The following is a 19,282-nucleotide window of genomic DNA, read 5'->3' as shown; positions in this document are numbered from 1 at the left end:
GAGGGTTAATACAGTGATATGAAGGTGAATAGAGAGGTAGAGATCATGATTAACGGCCTGTCAAAACAGGGGTGTCCTTGAAATGGATGACTAGCAGAAGGCCCCAGTCAGGCGACAATAATGACACACACGAAAGAAAAAAAATGGAGCTTATTAAAGGATCTGCCAGGCTTTACAACTCAAAAACGGGTTAAAACAGCGAATTTAGAGTTGAATATAGAGGAGGAGGCCGTGTTTAAAAGTGGCATGGAGGCTGGAGGTGAAAAGTGGGATGGAGACTAGTTAATAAGGGGTTAATAAACTTATATGAAGGTTAAGGAAAGTGGAGGTTGGATTTTAAGAGTTAATACAGTGACATGAATGTGAAGACATTGGATTCAAACAGAAATATAGTAATATTTAAATAAAAAGAGGTCAGGTTTGAATAATTATTTTAAAGGGTTAATAAAGTGATATTAAGGTGATTAAGAGGTGGAGTTTCTATATTTAATCTTCCTATCTTCCTGTGTTACTACTTTAATATCCTCCTTTTCATACTACTCTCCCCTCTATTCCCAATCAAATCACAGGATTAACCCTTTAAACCCAACCTCAACCTTTCATCCACATTTATATCATTGTTATTCCATTAAACCACACCCCTACCTATCTAGTCACCCTCATAATCCTTGTATTAACCCTTTAAATATAACCTACACCTTTGTTTCCATTCAGATCACAGCATTAACGCTTTAAATCCAACCTCCACCTGTCTATTCACCTTCATAGTCACAGTATTAAAGCTTAAAATGCAACCTACACCTCTGTTTTTTGTATTCAGCTCTCTGCGTTAACGCTTTAAACCCAACATCCATCTGTCTTTTCACCTTTATGATCACTGTATTAACCCTTTAAATATAACCTACACCTCTTTTTTCATTCAGATCACAGCATTAACGCTTTAAACCCAACCTCCACCTGTCTTTTCACCTTTATAATCACTGTATTAACCCTTTAAATATAACCTACACCTCTTTTTTCATTCAGATCACAGCATTAACGCTTTAAACCCAACCTCCACCTGTCTTTTCACCTTTATAATCACTGTATTAACCCTTTTAATGTAACCTACACCTCTGTTTCCATTCAGATCACAGCATTAACTCTTTAAACCCAACCTCCACCTGTCTATTCACCTTTCTATCACTGTATTAAGCCACTGCTGCATCAGTAGCAGCTCCTAGGTGGTTATTTATGATACATGTGCGCTGCCAATATTCCACTCTGATGTAGACCCTTCCAAAAAATGCGCTGATGAATACGCATCCAATGTTTACAGACTATTAGAGACCCCATTATCAGTAGCCTCGGTGACATATAGACCTGTAAATAAAATCATATCCTGCGAGTATTTGGCAGGCAGAGCCATTTGCCAACCAAGATCTGTTTGCAGAGCATGAACGCTCATTTTTTATTTAAATGTTAATGTGGGCGGCTGATGGGGACTCACCAATCACGTCGGTGGAAATGGAGGCGCGGGAAAAGATGGGGGCCACTTTCTGCTCGTAAATCCTCTTCCCACGTTGTTTTCCTCCATAGGGATTTATGTAGACCAACAAGCGCTTCGGTCGGATGGCTGCAAATAGGGAGACGGGGGAGTCAGGGATGATCATTAACCAACAGGTTCCATTTGTTGAACAGCAGCATCTTCGGCTTGACAACAACAGCATGAAGTTTTCATTAGCAAACACACTTCATCAAACGTCACAGGCTTGAGCAAATCACTGAAAGCTGTACCGGGACACCTGGAGACAGTTTTCCAGACAGTTTGCATGTACCCTCAGAATAAATGGCTCTTTAATCTAGAATTAGTTAATACGTCTTTTTCTAAAAGACTAACTCCACCCTAAATTTTAGCAGGTCTCTCATCTTCTCAGCATGTCTGAGGAAATAATGTTAACAAGGGGTAGGATAACAAGTGAGCAGGTGAGTAGGTGGGGCTTGGTGAGTCATGGGTAGGGTTGTGAGCAGCCAATCAGAGATTATCCTGTTTAAGAAGTCATTGCAGCAACTAGTGTGAGTGTCAGCATTTAGAAGGTAATTAAAGGGGGGCACAAGCTATGTACTTGATACTATCATGTACTTGTACTATGTATTATGAGTGTAGAGACTTTATACCACAGTGCAAGACAAAATGGACAAAAACGCAATACATTTCATAATTTTACTTGATACGATATAATACCTTAGATAACTTTGATATCGATATTAACAGTATAAAGCCAACACTTGCGGTGAATGTTATCACGCAGTCACGGCAAGGCTACTTTAGCCTACAGTGCTCTGTCCTTTGTGCTCAGCTTAAATGCAGTGAATTGAATAAGCTTCCTATAATAACCATCAGTATTAACAGATGCTGTACATAACGTATACTGTATATTTTTATAATACTATACCTACTTTTATATAGTTTAGTGTACTTTTATTTACCAACAAATTACAAAGAATTTATAAGAGACAGCCACACATGAAATATATATATTTATTATATTTTAAAATATATTCAATATGTCTTAAAGTGTTACTACACTACTACACTTTTTTTTTTTTTTTACAAGAACAGCTCAAATTTGTTTCTCTGTAATAATTAAATATATTAGCCCCGCTTAAAATGCTAAAAAAATAAGATATGAATAATAGTTGAATTTAGATATTTGGCCATATTTCGATCAAACATTTTTCTTAGTAAAATAAATATAGTCTAAAATTTATTTTTTTAGTATACATATTGTCATAACAAAAATCTGGAAAAGGCCTTATTTTTAAGACAGTCTACAAAAACAGGTTAGACTCAATAGAGATGACTAAAAGCTAACTAGCAATGCTACCTGTTTTCAGAGCTGAATTAATCCCCCATTTTTACAAACAGATGGATGGCACTGTGCTGGTTAGATTAAGTAGTTCCTGTCATTTGATATAACAGTAATAAGTATTCAGCTCCGAATACTGGCATGAACCTTTCTTCTCAATAATAGTTAGGCGAACAAACAGCTGCTCTCAATGCTACAAGTTTTTCAGAGCTGAATTAAGATCTGACATTTGATGACAGAAGTTTAATATGATGTGTGGATGATGTCTGTTGGTTTTGAAGGTCTTCAGTTTTAAAGAATAACGGCATGTAGTGACCATCTTAATGTTGCCAATGGATGCATTCTGAATTATATAGAAATATCGAATATCGTCTGAATAATCTGCTTTGCAACAGATTCACCCAATCTTTTTTACTGTAATTAATCTGAACATGAGATATTGGCCCTATAAATATAGAAATCTAACATTTCATTGCTAACTTTTGTACATTATAATTTCAGCCAAACTATCTGTGCAATAATTCCCTTGTGAATTAACCAACAATCAAAAAACAGAACAACAGAACAAGAACAGGACACACAGTGAGAACAGGATGTGGTCAATACAGAGGTATTATCATTACACGAGTACAAGATGAATACATAAATGTGTGTCTGTACAACAGCACGCATTCTTATTAAGCTAGGTCATTTCCACAGGGAAGAAAACACAGCTGTAAGGACATACTCAATAGTGCGAGCTGCTCCCTGATGGCCTGGACCCACTGCAGACACAGCTTCCTATCAGTGCAATGGAGGGTGACTTCACTGCACCGCCAGCGGTGCTTCAGAGTCCTCTCCACATACGACACTACAGGCAGAGAGAAGAAGGTCAAACAGTTCTACAGTAAGACTGGGACTGTACAGACTGCAGAAAGTGTGTGAAAGGTTATTCATCTCTCAATCTAGCTCCATCTTCCACCCAATCTCTGCACTTTAGTTCAGATACAAGTGAACAGGAACAGTTTTCTTACAGTCAGGTTACAGTATATCCCATTATCAGATTACACTATCAGCATACCTTAATGCCGTGCCTGTGAACATGCATGTTAGCATACCTGTGAAAGAATGCTGGTTGGAACTAGATGGGTTTTGAGGAACTTTCTGCCACTTCCCCACATCGGTGCTTGGGCTGTCTTCTTCCGTCTCCTGGACGGCAATGATCTCACACACCGGCACACAGTGGCTGCCTGCTGAGATAGGATCAAAAGTATCTGGAATTATAAACTAGGTCAATTGCAATGAATTACATTATCAAGCAAGCATTACTCACAGTTTTTTTGAAATAGGCCTAACGATAAACCTGTACGTTCTCAAAAACAGCATTTAAAATTGGAAGGGATTGGAAGACCCTGTTTACTCCTGGTCAATTCAGCCCAATCCCATTTCACCCCTTACCCCTAACCCTCTGTTTCGAGCGTGCACACAAAGGGGTAGGGTGTCCCAATTCTTGTTAGGCTGAAGGGGTAGGTTAGGGGAAGGGATAGGGCTTGTTAGCCCTTCAAACAGAGATTTTTCAGAGGCACACTTCAAATGAAGGGGTATGAAAATCACTGGCAAGATGGAGAAACAAGTGACCAAAGAAAGCCACAAATGTAAGTATTTTCCTTGTTAAAATATAATGTAGTTTTATAGTTTAATGTGTGGTTTCAATTAGGGCCAAATGACGCTGACCACGCTACTGCAATCGTCCAACACTGGCCATGCTACTTTAAAATTTAAGCGCATTTTAAGTTTTATTTAACCTGTTTATTTTTTTAAACGAAGGTTTAAAGCTGTGAGCTTTGTATGTAAGCACATGTCAGCTAAATAAGTATGAAACCAATGCCTTTTATTTTATTGTTTGAAAACAGTTGGTTTAAAGCTAAAATGTATGTCAAATAAATGTTACACTTGTATATACAGGATACATACCGGGTCTCTAGCCTAGTTATAAATGTGTTTATAAATGCATTGACATTGGCAGATATATGCATATGTAATATCGAATATTGGCATCAGCCCAAAATTCTCATTTTCGGTGCATCCCTAGTATTTTCTAAAGTGCTAACTTACTCATTCAATGGTATTCAGTTTGGCACCAAAGAGACAGGCTGCGGCTCAAATAAATACATTAATGAGTGTCTTAACACTACGAAGGGTTAGACATGAAGAGATTAAGTGCACCTATACAAAAACATCCATTGCTGCAAGTTCTCCAGGCACTGTTGCTGCCCTTGCATCAATATCCACAATGTTTTCTAATACTAGTCCAGATCGTAGGGGGAATAATTCCATTTTGCAATGAATTGTGGAATAATAATGTCCATTGTAACCACACTCAAAAAAACAACCGGTTCAGAGTATGCATTTTTGATATTTGAGTTCACTGACTTTTCACACTTATCTATAACACACTCTCAAAACCTTGTTAATAATATAGGCAGTCAATTCAGAGGCACACCCAGACTTCAAGTTGTGGGAGCTACAGTTTCTGAGATTCTGATTGGTTTGTGAGAACACAATTACAGCTTCTTCCAATATAGCCCAAATTAACACAGATCCAAAAACATAATAGTATTGATCCTTAATTGATTTTTGAATGTTGATACACGCATGCAGGACCATGTACTTTAAAAAGTGGGTTCATCAAGGTTTCTTTAAAATATGTTTCTATATAGCACCAAAATATTTTCAACTGACAGCCCCAGCCCTGTTGCTAACCTCAAGTAACACTAGCCACTAGACTTTAATAGCAGTATAAAGGTAAAGATAATCCGTTAATATTATGGGTATAGAGAAAGTAACATCCTGAATATTGCGCAACATTCTGGAAAGCTAAAACAGACAAAACATTTTACACTTCCTTCCATCTACCACAACACGTTTTTAAAATGGCCGTCTTCCCTATCCACTCTTGCACTCTGACACTGACTGAGATTACACAGTAATAAAGTCTGTTTGAGTTTACATGCTGGAGAGAAATCTCTCTCAGGAGTTCCCAAACACTCCAAACTCAATCCAACAGGGAATCTAAACCCACAGCAGCTCTGATTGAGAAGCTAAAGGAGTGTATCCAGTCTGATGAGAGCAGAATTAAGAGGGGAGCACTCGGGTTAAGATGTTTTTTTTTCTTCCTCTAGCTGTAATTTCAGTAACTGCATCATGGCACTCTGTGTTAAATGGGGTTCAGTGAAATAACAGTAATATGAGACTGATCCTGTGCCGACGCCGCAAGGTCAAGTGTCTCATTCTACTGATGAACCATCTAATGTGTTTTTTTCCACTGAAGATACTTGAAGCCTAGCTCTGTAGATCATTTTCATTTATTCTGCTTTAACAGCTGAGGTTAGGACAGGTACAAAACAGGTTTTTAACATAATGCAAGACCGTGGTTTAAACTTATTCAGAAACAGGCCTGTTTTTTTCCTATATATCGTCCAATGGCAGGAGTACATTATTATAATATGTATTTTATTTAGGCTCATTGATTTTAGTGACTTCTGGTAGGGATGCACCAATGATATCGCCAACATTTTTGAATATCGTAAACAATAATAAATTTCCCATTATATGTCTACTAGAGACAGATTCAATCTGTCCAGTATAATTAATTTTACTTTAATCCTAGATATATGGACATATCTGGAGCGCATAATTAGTATCATGACATTCTGGATTACTGACTTCTGTTACTAATCTGATAAAAAGCTTGTATTTTTTTATATCTCAGTAAGGGGTGTGCCATATCACATATGCAATAATAAAATGTAATTTTCATTTTGTTGCAGTAGTGTATTTGATTTTTTTGTATCATATCGTCAAGAGTATCATTATCGTGAAAATACACTGAAATGAAATGCCATGATATTAATTTAGGGACATATCACCCACCCCTACTGAAAGAACCGCAAGTCTTTCTTTGTTTTTAAATCAGCACTGACCAGCTTGCTCAGAACCAATTGGAATCTAATACTAATGTTAATATTAGAAAACAGATCAAATAAAAATAGATAACACACATAAGCAGTCTACAAATAACAACACATATCTTTCGGGAGTGTGAACAACAAAGACAATGCGTTTCAAAGGTCAGGTGTTCTTTCCTTTTTTTTTTTTAATCACCAGTAAACTAATACAGTCAGTCCAGTATCTCTTATTACATAACCTGTTACTAAAAATAAAGCTATTTTCCTTCAGTATCAATCAGCAGCACATCTTATCTAAACTGTGGAGCGGAATTATTCATTAGAACTGTATCAGCAATTTCAAGCAACTTGGATCAGATAAAGCCTTATAAAAGGCATTCTTCACAGTATAAAGTTTTCCATGATGGTGAATATGTAAGCTTAAAGCACCTAGTGTCTTCTTTCAATGAGTCACAGATCTCTTCAGAAACTAGAACTTTTTACCTGAAGCTAGAACTGCTTTTATTCTCATTGTTCTATAGCGTCTCTGCTCTTCTGATGTCAGGCTAGTCACTGGGTCATTAAAAAACAAACCCTGTGAACTAGGCTGGGGGAAATACCACCAAACAATAGCTGACATTCCTACAGATCCTGGTTTCACAATGAGTTCAATAAGGTCTATTAACAAATCCATTTATGAGCATCAGTGTTTGTCAATGAGTGTCCTGCAGTAGTGTGAACAGTAAAATAGAAAAATAAAGTAAAGTAGAAAAATGTATTTAATGTTTTAAATGTTGGCCTGTCTGACTTTATTTTTTAACTTTTCATCTTCAGTGTAATTTTAACAGTTAATTTTCCCTGAGTTAAAATTTAAAATTGCCACATATTTTTTTATTATATTATTATTATTATTTTTAAATCTCTTCTGACATATTATAGGAAGACAGGGTTACACCAAGCCAAGCCTGAAATAATTAGTTTACGGGATTACATGAAGTAGATGAGTTCTGAATGAGCTGTCAGGCAACTGTAGCTAGTTAATTCTTCTATTATTGATTATGTGGTGTAGTTTGTGGTGTTGGTCACATTAACAGACTTTCTGTATGACAATTTTGCTATTGTTTTCAGAAGGTCTGATGTTGATTGAAAAACAAAGAAAAAACTGAAGGCAAAACATTTTAAAGAGAGGCAATCCACATGTTCTGAAGTATTTGATGGCCTTACAGACCAACACTGTTTACATTAAAGTAATATTACAACATCTTCAACTGCTGCCATGATTGTTGTGGTCAGTAACTTAAGTCTTAACATTCATGCCAACATTAGGAATGCTTAGAAGAATGTGAGCAATAGGAATAGCATCATAGGTAAAAGGAGTATTAATGAGTGCCCTAACAGAAACCAGAGACTCCCTAACATCAATTAGCCAATTAGAGGGCCAGCACTTAGACAGTAGGGCCACTCAGGAGCCTTCATAAATAATTTTCTAATAACACAATACAAATCTATGTTTGTATGTTTGAGATCAAGATACTGATAATGACCAATGATAAACTTTCAGCACATTGTTATACTACAGTATCTTACTTTTTGACATAAAGTGAATCTAGTTTACCATTACACTTTGTCCAAAATTTCAAGTTACAAGTTTCTGTTACAGTGAGACGGACCATATGTACTTGAGCACTGTAAATGGTATTTACTCTACATATCATCACTGCCCTATGAAAAACACTTATCTCCATTTTAGTCGATTTTTAGTTTACTACATAATTTGAACAGACAAACTGTCCCTTTCACTGTGCCAAAATTTCTTGATGAACAGACCAATAGACACTCTTTAAAATGACCTTAAATAAACTCTTTTTACATTGACTTCCATTGAAAGTTTACAAGTTTTTTCTCTTTCCTGTAAAGTTGCTGTTTTAGAGATAAAATCACTGGATCCAACAGTCACTGGATCCAACCCTAATCCACACTCCTGATCCAACAAACTAATTACTGCCTGCAGAAGCTTGAGAGGCTGAATGGATGTTAAGACTTCAATGAGAATGTAGTTCCCCAGAGAGTTCCAGAACACTACTTAACTTAATACCCTACATTCTGCCCTTAGAACCTCATGCCCGAACCAAGAACCATCAAATGTAATATATGTATTACATAGTATCACAGAAGGTTTGAAAACAAGCAGGCTTTGTTGGCAGTGTGAACCGGGCCTGCGGTTGGTTTCGTGGGAGATTTAAGCCTAGGCTTTGTCGGCAGCCCTGGCTGGGTATACACAAGCTGGAGCAGGCACGTCAGCAGCACGCTAATGCAGCACACTAATGCAGCACGAGGGGGGGTGGGGGTGGGTTTAGGTCATCCCTGATGCTTACATAACACTCACATAACCTTCTCTGCCCTCTAATAGCCATGTGTTTGAGCGTGCTCAGCTCTGGCCTTCACTAAACATTGCTTAATGTGAAACAGCCATGCTCAAATAATATCTTTTGTGTCCATTTCTACACTCTGCGTACCCTAGGAGGAGTTAAACGTGCCAGGCACTGGGTTAAATTACACAGCAGACGAGCTAAGTACACACTACACCAGCCCTGTCAACACAGACATGATTCAGACTGGCATTGGCTGGCGTTAGGCATGCAGAGGGAGAAAATTAAGCTCCAGAATCAAGCCATGGGTCTGGAAGGGCGGTGTGCTGTGGCCGCTATCCTGTTTCGTTAATTAAATGGTATTTTTCCCTCAACGAGAGCGTAAATAAACATAAGTGCTCGCTGAAAGGCATGCAGGGCATGAGTGGTATGGATGACATGAGACTAATGTAAGGACAGAGCACATGCTCAGGGCTATTACACCCCACAAAAGGTCAGTGTTCAATATGTTTGGTTCAATTATACTGTACTGATCCATGCAGTTTACAATCGAAAATCCTGCTTGCAGTACCAAGGAACATGTTTGAACCAACTCTTTTTCATTCAGTATTCAATCATTTCTTTATTTGTATAATTTTCTACATTGTAGATTAAAACTGAAGACATCAAAACGAACAACTGTAACACATTATGTAGTAAATGACCTCAAAAAAACGTTGAACAATCCAGAACATGTTTAGGTCAAACACAACTTAAATCAAAACACAATTAATCTCCGAAGATGAACCAACTCTGAAGAGAACCCAACTCCAAGGGCCAACCCAACTCCAAGGGCCAACCCAACTCCAAGGGCCAACCCAACTCCAAGGGCCAACCCAACTCCAAGGGCCAACTCAACTCCAAGGGCCAACTCAACTCCAAGGGCCAACTCAAGGGCCAACTCAACTCCAAGGGCCAACTCAACTCCAAGGGCCAACTCAACTCCAAGGGCCAACTCAACTCCAAGGGCCAACTCCAAAGCCAAACCTAAACCCAACTCCAAAGCCAAACGCAAGCCCAACTCCAAAGCCAAAGTAACTTAACTGGGTTTAGGTCTGGTGATTTTGGAGGCCAAATACTTTTATGTTCACTGCATAATTCCATGCGTTCTATCACAGTTTGATGCCCTCAATATAAATATGAAATTTAAAAAAAAGAAGAAGAAAGAAACCTTGAAGGAGAAGGTCCAAACTGTTGACTGATATTGTAAATCTCACCACTGTCCTGCAAAAAACACTCTCTATTTCTGCCGTTTTTAACTTTGACATAATGGAATGTCTAGGTTTGTTATGGTAAACCCTTTAAACAGTCAAGTCAGTGTTCACTTTTAAACTGTGACCTTCACACTAGAAGGTCATGTAAAAGAATGTCTGTCATGAGCGTTAAAGCTAGGTCAGGTCAATACCTACATAATAGTTTCTTGTCAGTTGAGAAGACTATCATACAGCATGATATGATGCTTTTATAGAGAAGGCACAATATTACTAACCTTTAATTTCCCGTTCATGGCAACATTTCCAATGTTACAATGTACTTTATAAGATAACCCTGTTTTAGTCTGAAATTTGCATTAAACAAACATTCATTTTTAATAGAGTACACAAGAATTCATTAACTTTTAACAGAGATCTTTTACTATTTACAAGACAAAGTCTTTCATCATGTGCCTTTCCAAGTTTCCAAGAAATACAACAAAGGACAGGGCGTCTACAGTGTCTTTAGAAGGAAGGAAATCTAATACCAAAACTGTCCTGCCCTTGGGACAAGGTCTGTTTAGGCTTCAGAAAAAGGCTTGAACAGCCCTCAGACACTGGGCTACAGAGCATTCCCAGGCAAAATCAGCATTAATTTGATTGAAATAGTATTTACTAGTGGATCTTTAACTTGCTGCTTTATTAATAATCCACAAACAGTGGGGTCTTAAGGCCAATTTATACTTCTGTGTCCAACCTAGGCTGTAGTCCACTTAGCTCCAGCGAGTGTGCTATGCAGCGGAGTGCGTTTATACTTCTGCGTGCGCGCATCAGTGGCTCTGCATCACTCTGCAGAATTGTGTGGGCGGAAACACAAGGCCCAGTGGACCAATCACAGCTGTGGCTGTCTGCGATGCCTAGTTACATTTCCAGGGAGGTGCAGGTCAAGCTACGGCAAAGGGTACGCGGCGACGCATAGGCTACGCTGTAGGTTTGACGCAGAAGTATAATTTGGGCTTTACTATGTCTATAATCCTGTCGTCCTAAATATAAAATATTAGATTATTATATTAAAAATAGTCCTGTATGTTCTTCTCGGCATACTTTATTATCCTCCTTTCACCCTGTGTTCTTTAATAGTCAGGACCCCAGAGGACCATCACAAAACAGCTAATATGTGTTATGCTGATGGTATGAGTGGATCAAATACAGCAGTGCTGCTGGAGTTTTTAAACACTGTGTTTAATCACTCTCCTCCACTCTATTATTCACTCCTACCTGTAGCTGCTCCACCTTGTAGATAAAGTAAAGTCAGAGGCAGAAGCTCTGATTCTGTTGTTGCACAGTTTGTATTGGTCGCCATCTAGACCTTCATCAGTGGTCACAGGTTGCTGTCCACAGGACACTGCCCACCACCCAAATAACAGCTGTTCTTTGGTGGTCTCTCCTGTGGGGTCCTGACCATTGAAGAACAGAGTGAATGGAGGATAATAATAAAGTATGCAGAGACACAGATACAGGACTACAGTCTGTAAATAAAGAATGTCAATGTGTGGTTTCAATGTCATGGCTGTTTGGTGCATGTTCCCTCCTGTTTTTTTTTTTTTGTTCTAGTTTCAGTTCCTGCACACACGTGAAAAAGCCCTGCAATAGAGCTATCGCCGTGCAGTATGACAGCGCAGAAGTTAGCTTGTGTATCATTAACCTCCAAACAAACTGACCAGAACTTTCTGCCAGCACAGGGAATTTTTATGCATAAAGTCTGGAAAAGGCCAGCTGTTGTTTCCACCTGTCCTCGTGGTCTGTCACATGAAACCAGGCTGAGGTATTGTTCGACTAACTGCACACTGATTGGAGCTTACCATTCTAACCCATTATAATTCTAAACACAGAAATAGCAACACAGTCCCACAGAGTTCACCCAGCACTGAAAGAAGAAGTGAAATTGATGTCCGCCATACTTTGTGCTGCTATTGTGTCAGATTCAGCTGAACACGGGTCATTTTCTTTTTTACAGGCTTTCACAGTAACTGATTAACATCTTTATGTTGGACGGTGCTTAAATACGGAAACTTTTGGAAATTAAAATAAATAAAAGATCTTAATCTCACTCCAGCTCTATATTTAGTATATTTAGCAGTCAGTAAATGATTCATGAGAACTTATAATTCAGGTCAAACGCCTTAAAGGACACTCAGCAATATTACCAATATTAGCAACTCAGTCCCTAATGGTTAACAGTCAGTAGAGTCCCTCTACTCCTCTAAAAGACACCATGTCCTTAAATAAGCACAGGAATCAGCACAGGCTGTCCTTTAAACCTTCAAACCTTTCCCAGGTGGAACAGAGTGTCAACACATACAGCACAGTGAGCGCAGCTTCATTACAGCCCTCAGCAGTCAGCCCGAAAGCCTCACAGACTGTGGGTAAATATAAAATGTCAAGTGCTACTTTATTAAGAAATTTCTACAGGAAACTCGAAAGAAATTGCAAAGCTAACTTTCGCTATTGCACTGCAATACCTATGCAATATATATATGTATATTCTGTATGTACACTAGGGATGCACCGACAGCAAAATGTTTGGTCAAAATGACACTTTATTTATAATGTCTATCTATAGCTATAGTATCTATTCATTCATCCACACATCTACCCATCCATTGTCTATATCTACAGTCTTTAAATAATCAATAGTGTCCATCTACATCTACAGTACCTATAATATCAGGACAGTATATTAAAAGTCTATCGTATTGACAGTGTGCTTTTTTTTCTAAGAATATTTAGGATACCACCTGACCCATTTAATTACAAAAAGTCTTTTAAAAAATCTTGTTTAACTACATGATGGGCTGCAGACATGTAATAAAAAACACTTTACAATGCAAGAAAGTATTTGAATAGCAGAACCCATTTGTCCTGTCTCTATCCATCTACCTAAACATAGCTACCCCTCTATAGCATAAATCTATACAGAATGTATCATCTATACCTACAGTATATTGTCATGTACAGTATAGCCAAACTCAATCTTATATCTATTTAACAAAAGTGGACTCCTCTGCTGTATTGTACATGTTTGGGCTGATCACGCGTTATTACCTTGAGACATGAGACAATGTGACATGAGTATTCACAAATTAAACAAATGACTTTCACACTGGCTGGTCATGCAAAAAGAATGTCTGCCCTGAGCGTTAAGGCCGAGTCAGGTCAATCCCTACATAAAAAGTCCTTGTCAGTTGTGAGGCCCATCGAACCGCCTGATCCATTAAGGTAATATAATAGCACAGCTCTATTAATTCTTATATTACTGACCCCTGACTTTCAGGCCAATTTTTCTACAGTATATATTGTTGCTATAAAACTATTATTGTATCTATGACATTATTCTAGATTTCAACCTTATTTGTTGTTGTTTTATACAGGTTTTCTATTTTATTCTTAGCGTTTCTCATTTATGCCATTTCCTTACTAAAACACTGCTATCAGCACTAAATCAACAGGCCTCAGGTGAAGGCATGGCCTGTCTCAACTCTGATTACACAGACAGATCTGTGACACTAACACATAAGCTGTTATTCCTGTTGAGGAAATGAGGCAGGGAAAGTTAGCTACTGACAACAAACACTCACTGTCACTATTATTTACAAAGAAAAGACAATTAATATGAATAAGCTGGTGTTAAAAACATTTAAAAACGTTTACAGTATACACAATATTTCTCTCAATATACCTGACCATGGTTAAACTGCATCAGTAGCTACTGATCCTTAAGCATTACAATTCAAACACTGTCTCATACTGAGTAGAGTGATTATTAAATTATCAAACCGGACTATCCTTCATCCAATTAACTTGGACTAACTTCACTTTTTGTTTCTTTCTTTTATTGATGATGATGATTATGGCTTAAAACCAATGAAAACCCCAAAAGTCTGTGTCTCAGTAAACTAGAATATTATAGTCCTGCTTGAAAATAAAATCTAATATATCAAGTCCAAAGTCAGTGCAGTGTTACAGCACTTTATGCTTCCCCTCTGCTGACAACAAAAAATAAATAAACTCTTAAAATAGATCACTCTGTCTGTAATACATCTATATAATATGTGGGTTTCACTGAAATAAAGTAACTTTTCTCTGAGGTTCTAATTTTTTTAAATGCACTGGCATTATCAAAAAAAAAAAACAAGTCTTATTGCTATGTTAACCAGGTTAACAACAGTTTAATTTCATGTATTTGGAATGTTTAAACATTATTAGTTTTTTAGTTTTATTATGTGAATATTTTAGCTTAATCATTTTAAGTCCCCTTAACTTTAAAAGTTGTGTAGTTGCACCATATGCTGTTATTATATTATCAGTACACCTGAGCCATAAGACTTAGAGGTCTTTAAATAAAAAATTACATTAATATCTTTATTATTTTAGGGACAATATATAGAATTAGTATCGTGACCGGTGTACTCACACATTCAGGTAACGTTACTAACCTATTGTCAATAGCTAGTTAGTTACGGGTAGTTAGGAGCCTTTAGCAGAGCCAGCATCAGCTCCAGTTATGGTGCGCCACTGAAAACAAAGAGGACACCACTATTTTTACACCTTTATCCCAAATAACAGCAGTTTTTCTCTCTTACCAGCCTTTAGAGGGCCGTACACTCCCGCAGAGCCCCATCTTCGGCCGCTCTGTCCGGCCTCCCTCCAGCACAGCGCGGCGCCGCTCAGAGACACATCACACACCCGGCCCTGCAGCCGGAGCTCGGAGCACAGCAGCCGCGGCGGCCTCTCCATTCCTCCGCCGTGGAAAACACCGCAGCCTCTGCCACACAGACCCCGGTTATCTGGACTTCATCGCGGAACCTGTAGAATAAACCTCCTGCGGTCCCTCAGCGCTGTCTGTCCTCCTCTTTATCCCTCTGTTTCTCTCTCTCTCCACGGTGCAGCTCCTTTCTTCTCCTCTCTCTTTCTTTACATAGCGGACCTTCTTCCCTCACTACAAACAGCTCGAGCTCCGGCGCACTTGCGTCAGCGCGTAATCTAGCTGTGGGAGGAGCCTGTGCACACTCTTGGCGCTCAGTGCTGTATTGTTATATCCTAAAATAATACTAATACTGCTAATAGTACTAATAATATACTAATAATAAATAATACTAAAATAATAACATTTTTTTTAAGAAACATAAAAACACGTGACAGTAATTATGGCTATTTTAAAAATAAACAGTGGTTTACAGTCCAACAATACTAATTCAAAAATGTGAAAATATAGATTAAAACAAGACAGAAAAAATGTAATTGTACAGCATCTAGCAAGCTTTATGGACTTTTTCTAACTAAAAAAAAACAATGCCGGATGAAGGGCATTTTTAAAGCCACCTCCCTCTATTCTATATAGCCTTAATTAATAAGAAGAAAACCTTATATTATAGTAAAAATGTCATTACTTACCAACCGAGGACAAGCCCTAAATCATTAAACATTTAATTTTGACCTAGGCATAAGTCCTACTTTTGACACATGCCGTTATCCTTAATGGCTAGAATTAAATGATCTGATCAACTTAAGGTGAAGGAGATTTTACCACAGGTGGCCATGCAGCATCATGAGAAATTAATTTAGAAAAAAAAATTGTCAATTATTTAAGTATGTTTATTTCTATATTTTGTGAGATAATACTAATTAGTTTGTATTATTTTCTTTTCAGATTTAGAAGAGAAGATGAAAAAAACAGGAAGTCCCTGATATATAGAAAAAATAAATATTGTAAAATGTCTCTCTCCTAACTTAATTTTGTGCACTTGTTGGAGGATAAACTTTACATTATCCTTGTACAATATTCCAATTATAAGAGGACACTAAAGAAAATAAAAAAAAAGTAATTATAGAATTTAATATAATGTGAGTGTGTTTTTAATATTTGTCTGCTGTTTTTCTTTTTCTGTCTAGAATTAGAAGTGTTAAAAATATCAGTGTAAAAATATTTTAACTCTGTCATTTTGCAACACTTCTGTTGGTCCATTTATTACAAAAAATGAAATGAACTATTATCAGATTAAAATTTTGTTGAAAACAAAGAGGCAAGGTTATTGGATGGCAGTGACACTATGTTCATAAGTGATGGAATTCTGGCTCTTTTCAGAGAGGCGGCTCTTTCAGCTATCAAGGTGCTCTTCTGATTTTGTGTTGCTTAAATAAATGAATTACCAAATTATGTATGTGTAAAATAAATTACTAATGTATAAATAGATTCTTTCAAATGTTCATTATTTATGCATAACAAATTATGTGGAAATAAATGACTAATGTAAAAATGTACAATATGTTAAATGTTTATTCAGTTATTTGGATGTTTTATATATACTATAAATTACAAAAATTAAAGACATATCCAGATTAGACAAAAAGGTCCCCTGCCTCCTGTTTGTGTGCTCACTATGCTGTGATGCTATGCTCAGTGAGGACTCAGATCAATCACGTGTGTCTCTAACAGAAAAAAAAAATTGTCTCACAATCATGAACCAGAATTCTCTCATCGTCCACTGGTTCTTTGAGCCGAATTGTCTTTGACTGACCTATCACTAATGTTCATAATAATATGTTTGTATTTACTTTTATATTACATTTTTGCCTCCTAATGGATGCATTCAGCTATTTTTAGTTGCATCCATTGCTAAAATAAATGTCTAAATGCACACAGACACTTGTGGTTGCCCCTTTTTCTTAATGACAGGCCACCAGTAAAGACCCTTTGTCACCGACCACACCAACACCAAGAGGGTAAAAAAATGCACCACAAATGGAACTGCTACAGCCAAAGTAAATGAACACTTTAAACACATGGTCATCTATATTTATTCTAAAAAATATTAATAATAAAAAATATAGTTGATTAATGGTAGTTAATTGAATAATAGAAATTAATTAGGCAATCTCTGACTTCAATCACCACAAATTTCCATCTTTTGCATTTATATTTAAAACATGACCCTTTAAAAAGATCACAGACCAGAAGTCAGAAGATCCAGAAGCTAATCTTAATTGGGCTCTGAGAGAACTGACCTCGGGCTGACCCCGGGCTACAGGATGGATTAAACTGTTCAGCTTTACTGATTACATTAAAACTTCTCGCTCTGATGCTTTACTGAAACAAATGTTGATAGGACATATTGTATAAAGAACATGTTTTTATTATACAAGACTAATAATTAACTATTAAGTATTAATTAAGTATTAATGTCTGAAAACTGATAGAAAACATGTGATCAGGGCAGGAAGGAAATTTATACAACCAAACTGCAATGTAATCCCTTTGAGTTAATATTTAACATATGAATTATTGTAGATTAACAATGATTTATATGAAGCGATAATCTAATACTGAAAGGTAAATATTAATAATAATACCTAAAATAAATGTTAGGACTGACAGCACCTAGAAACAATCTCATGTGTGGTTTTCATATGCTGCTATGCTCCTCATACAAAACTCTGACTGTAATTAATGAGATCAGGGTTCATAAGAAGCACACAAGCAGTCAGAGGCTGTCGGATTAGTCAGAGGAAGGTTTAGCTATGAGGAAATGTACAGTATGTGGACACCCATTCTGCTACGCTACAGTAGGGTCTAGCTGACATGGCTAATGTTTACCCATAATAACCTCTATAATAAAAGCCCTGCCAACAAAATAGCATGTATGAGACAGCAAAATCTAAGGCTAAGCTGACTGTGACCAATGCAATTTTTGGCTAGATGAATATAATAATTATTTATTCACAATATACACCAAATCAAGCATAACAGTATTTCTACACACATATTTTCAGATCCACTGAACATATAGGACTCTTTGTAGTTCTACAATAACAGACTGTAGTCCTGTTTCTTTTTATACTTTATTATGAATATTTCATCATACTTGACTTTTCACCCTCTTCTTTAATGGTCAGGATCCCGTAGAACCATCACAGAACAGACAGGTCAATTTCAGCATTGCAGTGATACTCACTGGTGGTGGCGGGTTAGTGTGTGTTGTGCTGATGGTAGAAGTGGACCAGGCACAGCAGTGCTGCTAGAGTTTTTAAACACTGTGTGTAATCCCTCACTGTCCTCCATTCTATTAGACACTTGTACCTTTAGCTGATCTACCTTGTAGACAAAGAAAAGTCAGGGACAGAGGCTGTGAATCTGTTGCTGTACAGTTTATGTTCCAACTCTTGTCTTTTATCATTGCTCACAGGACACTGCCCACAGGACAGGAAACTGTTGACTAGACATTTCTGGTTGGAGGTCCTGAATATTATGAGGGAGGTTCAAAGTTGGGTGGCTTTATAAAAGAATGCTCTTCCTCCTGCATTGTTTTATTTTCTAATACAGATAATTAGTTGCAGCTTGTTAAAACCGGGTATCGAACCCCCAATTCTGTCATCAGTAACGTGCTGCTCTAACCACCACTGAACTGTTTTTACTAATCCTAGCTAAAGAAATAGCAGCATCACCCATTCCTCTGTGCCCCTTAAGCTGAAAGGGTGCTTTAAGTGCTTTGCACAGGGAGCCAACAGCTTAGCAGCCCTATCAATGACCCAGCACACTAATGCACTCTCACCACCCAGGCGGTAGTAGTGGTAAGAATGCTGAATAGACCACCAGGGATTTTTTTTTAGATATCCCAGCTGAGAAAGCCAGGGTCAGGTCACAAGGTCAGCTATTCTACAGAGTAGCTTGCCTGATTAAGGACTGAGCATACAGCTCTGGAAAAAAAAATAAGAGAGCACTTAAAAATGAAGACTTTCTTTGATTTTATCAAATTGAAAACCTCTGGAATATAATCAAGAGGAAGAAGGATGAATACAAGCCATCAAACCAAGCTGAACTGCTTACATTTTTGCACCAGGAGTGGGGT

The 19,282-nt window shown here is 37.4% G+C and overlaps 1 protein-coding gene across 2 annotated transcripts in view; it reads right to left on the bottom strand.

Moving 5' to 3' along the window:
- cerk (ceramide kinase) overlaps positions 1 to 15,411 on the bottom strand; it is a 43,512-nt gene extending 28,101 nt beyond the window's left edge. Inside the window, exons 1-4 of one of the 2 annotated variants that reach the window (XM_022663658.2) lie at positions 15,020 to 15,411; positions 3,947 to 4,078; positions 3,577 to 3,699; positions 1,490 to 1,615 (exon numbers count right to left, since the gene is read on the bottom strand). In XM_022663658.2, coding sequence (XP_022519379.2) covers positions 1,490 to 1,615; positions 3,577 to 3,699; positions 3,947 to 4,078; positions 15,020 to 15,173 — 535 coding nt within the window. In that variant the 5' untranslated portion in view covers positions 15,174 to 15,411. Of the gene's footprint in view, positions 1 to 1,489; positions 1,616 to 3,576; positions 3,700 to 3,946; positions 4,082 to 15,019 lie in introns of both variants that reach the window. The other variant, XM_049473644.1, reaches the window with a different exon arrangement.
- Between the last annotated feature and the right edge of the window lie 3,871 nt (positions 15,412 to 19,282).

The sequence above is a fragment of the Astyanax mexicanus genome, chromosome 2 (assembly GCF_023375975.1).
Source record: "Astyanax mexicanus isolate ESR-SI-001 chromosome 2, AstMex3_surface, whole genome shotgun sequence".
NCBI lineage: Eukaryota > Metazoa > Chordata > Actinopteri > Characiformes > Acestrorhamphidae > Astyanax > Astyanax mexicanus.
This window is presented reverse-complemented; position numbering and strand designations above follow the sequence as displayed.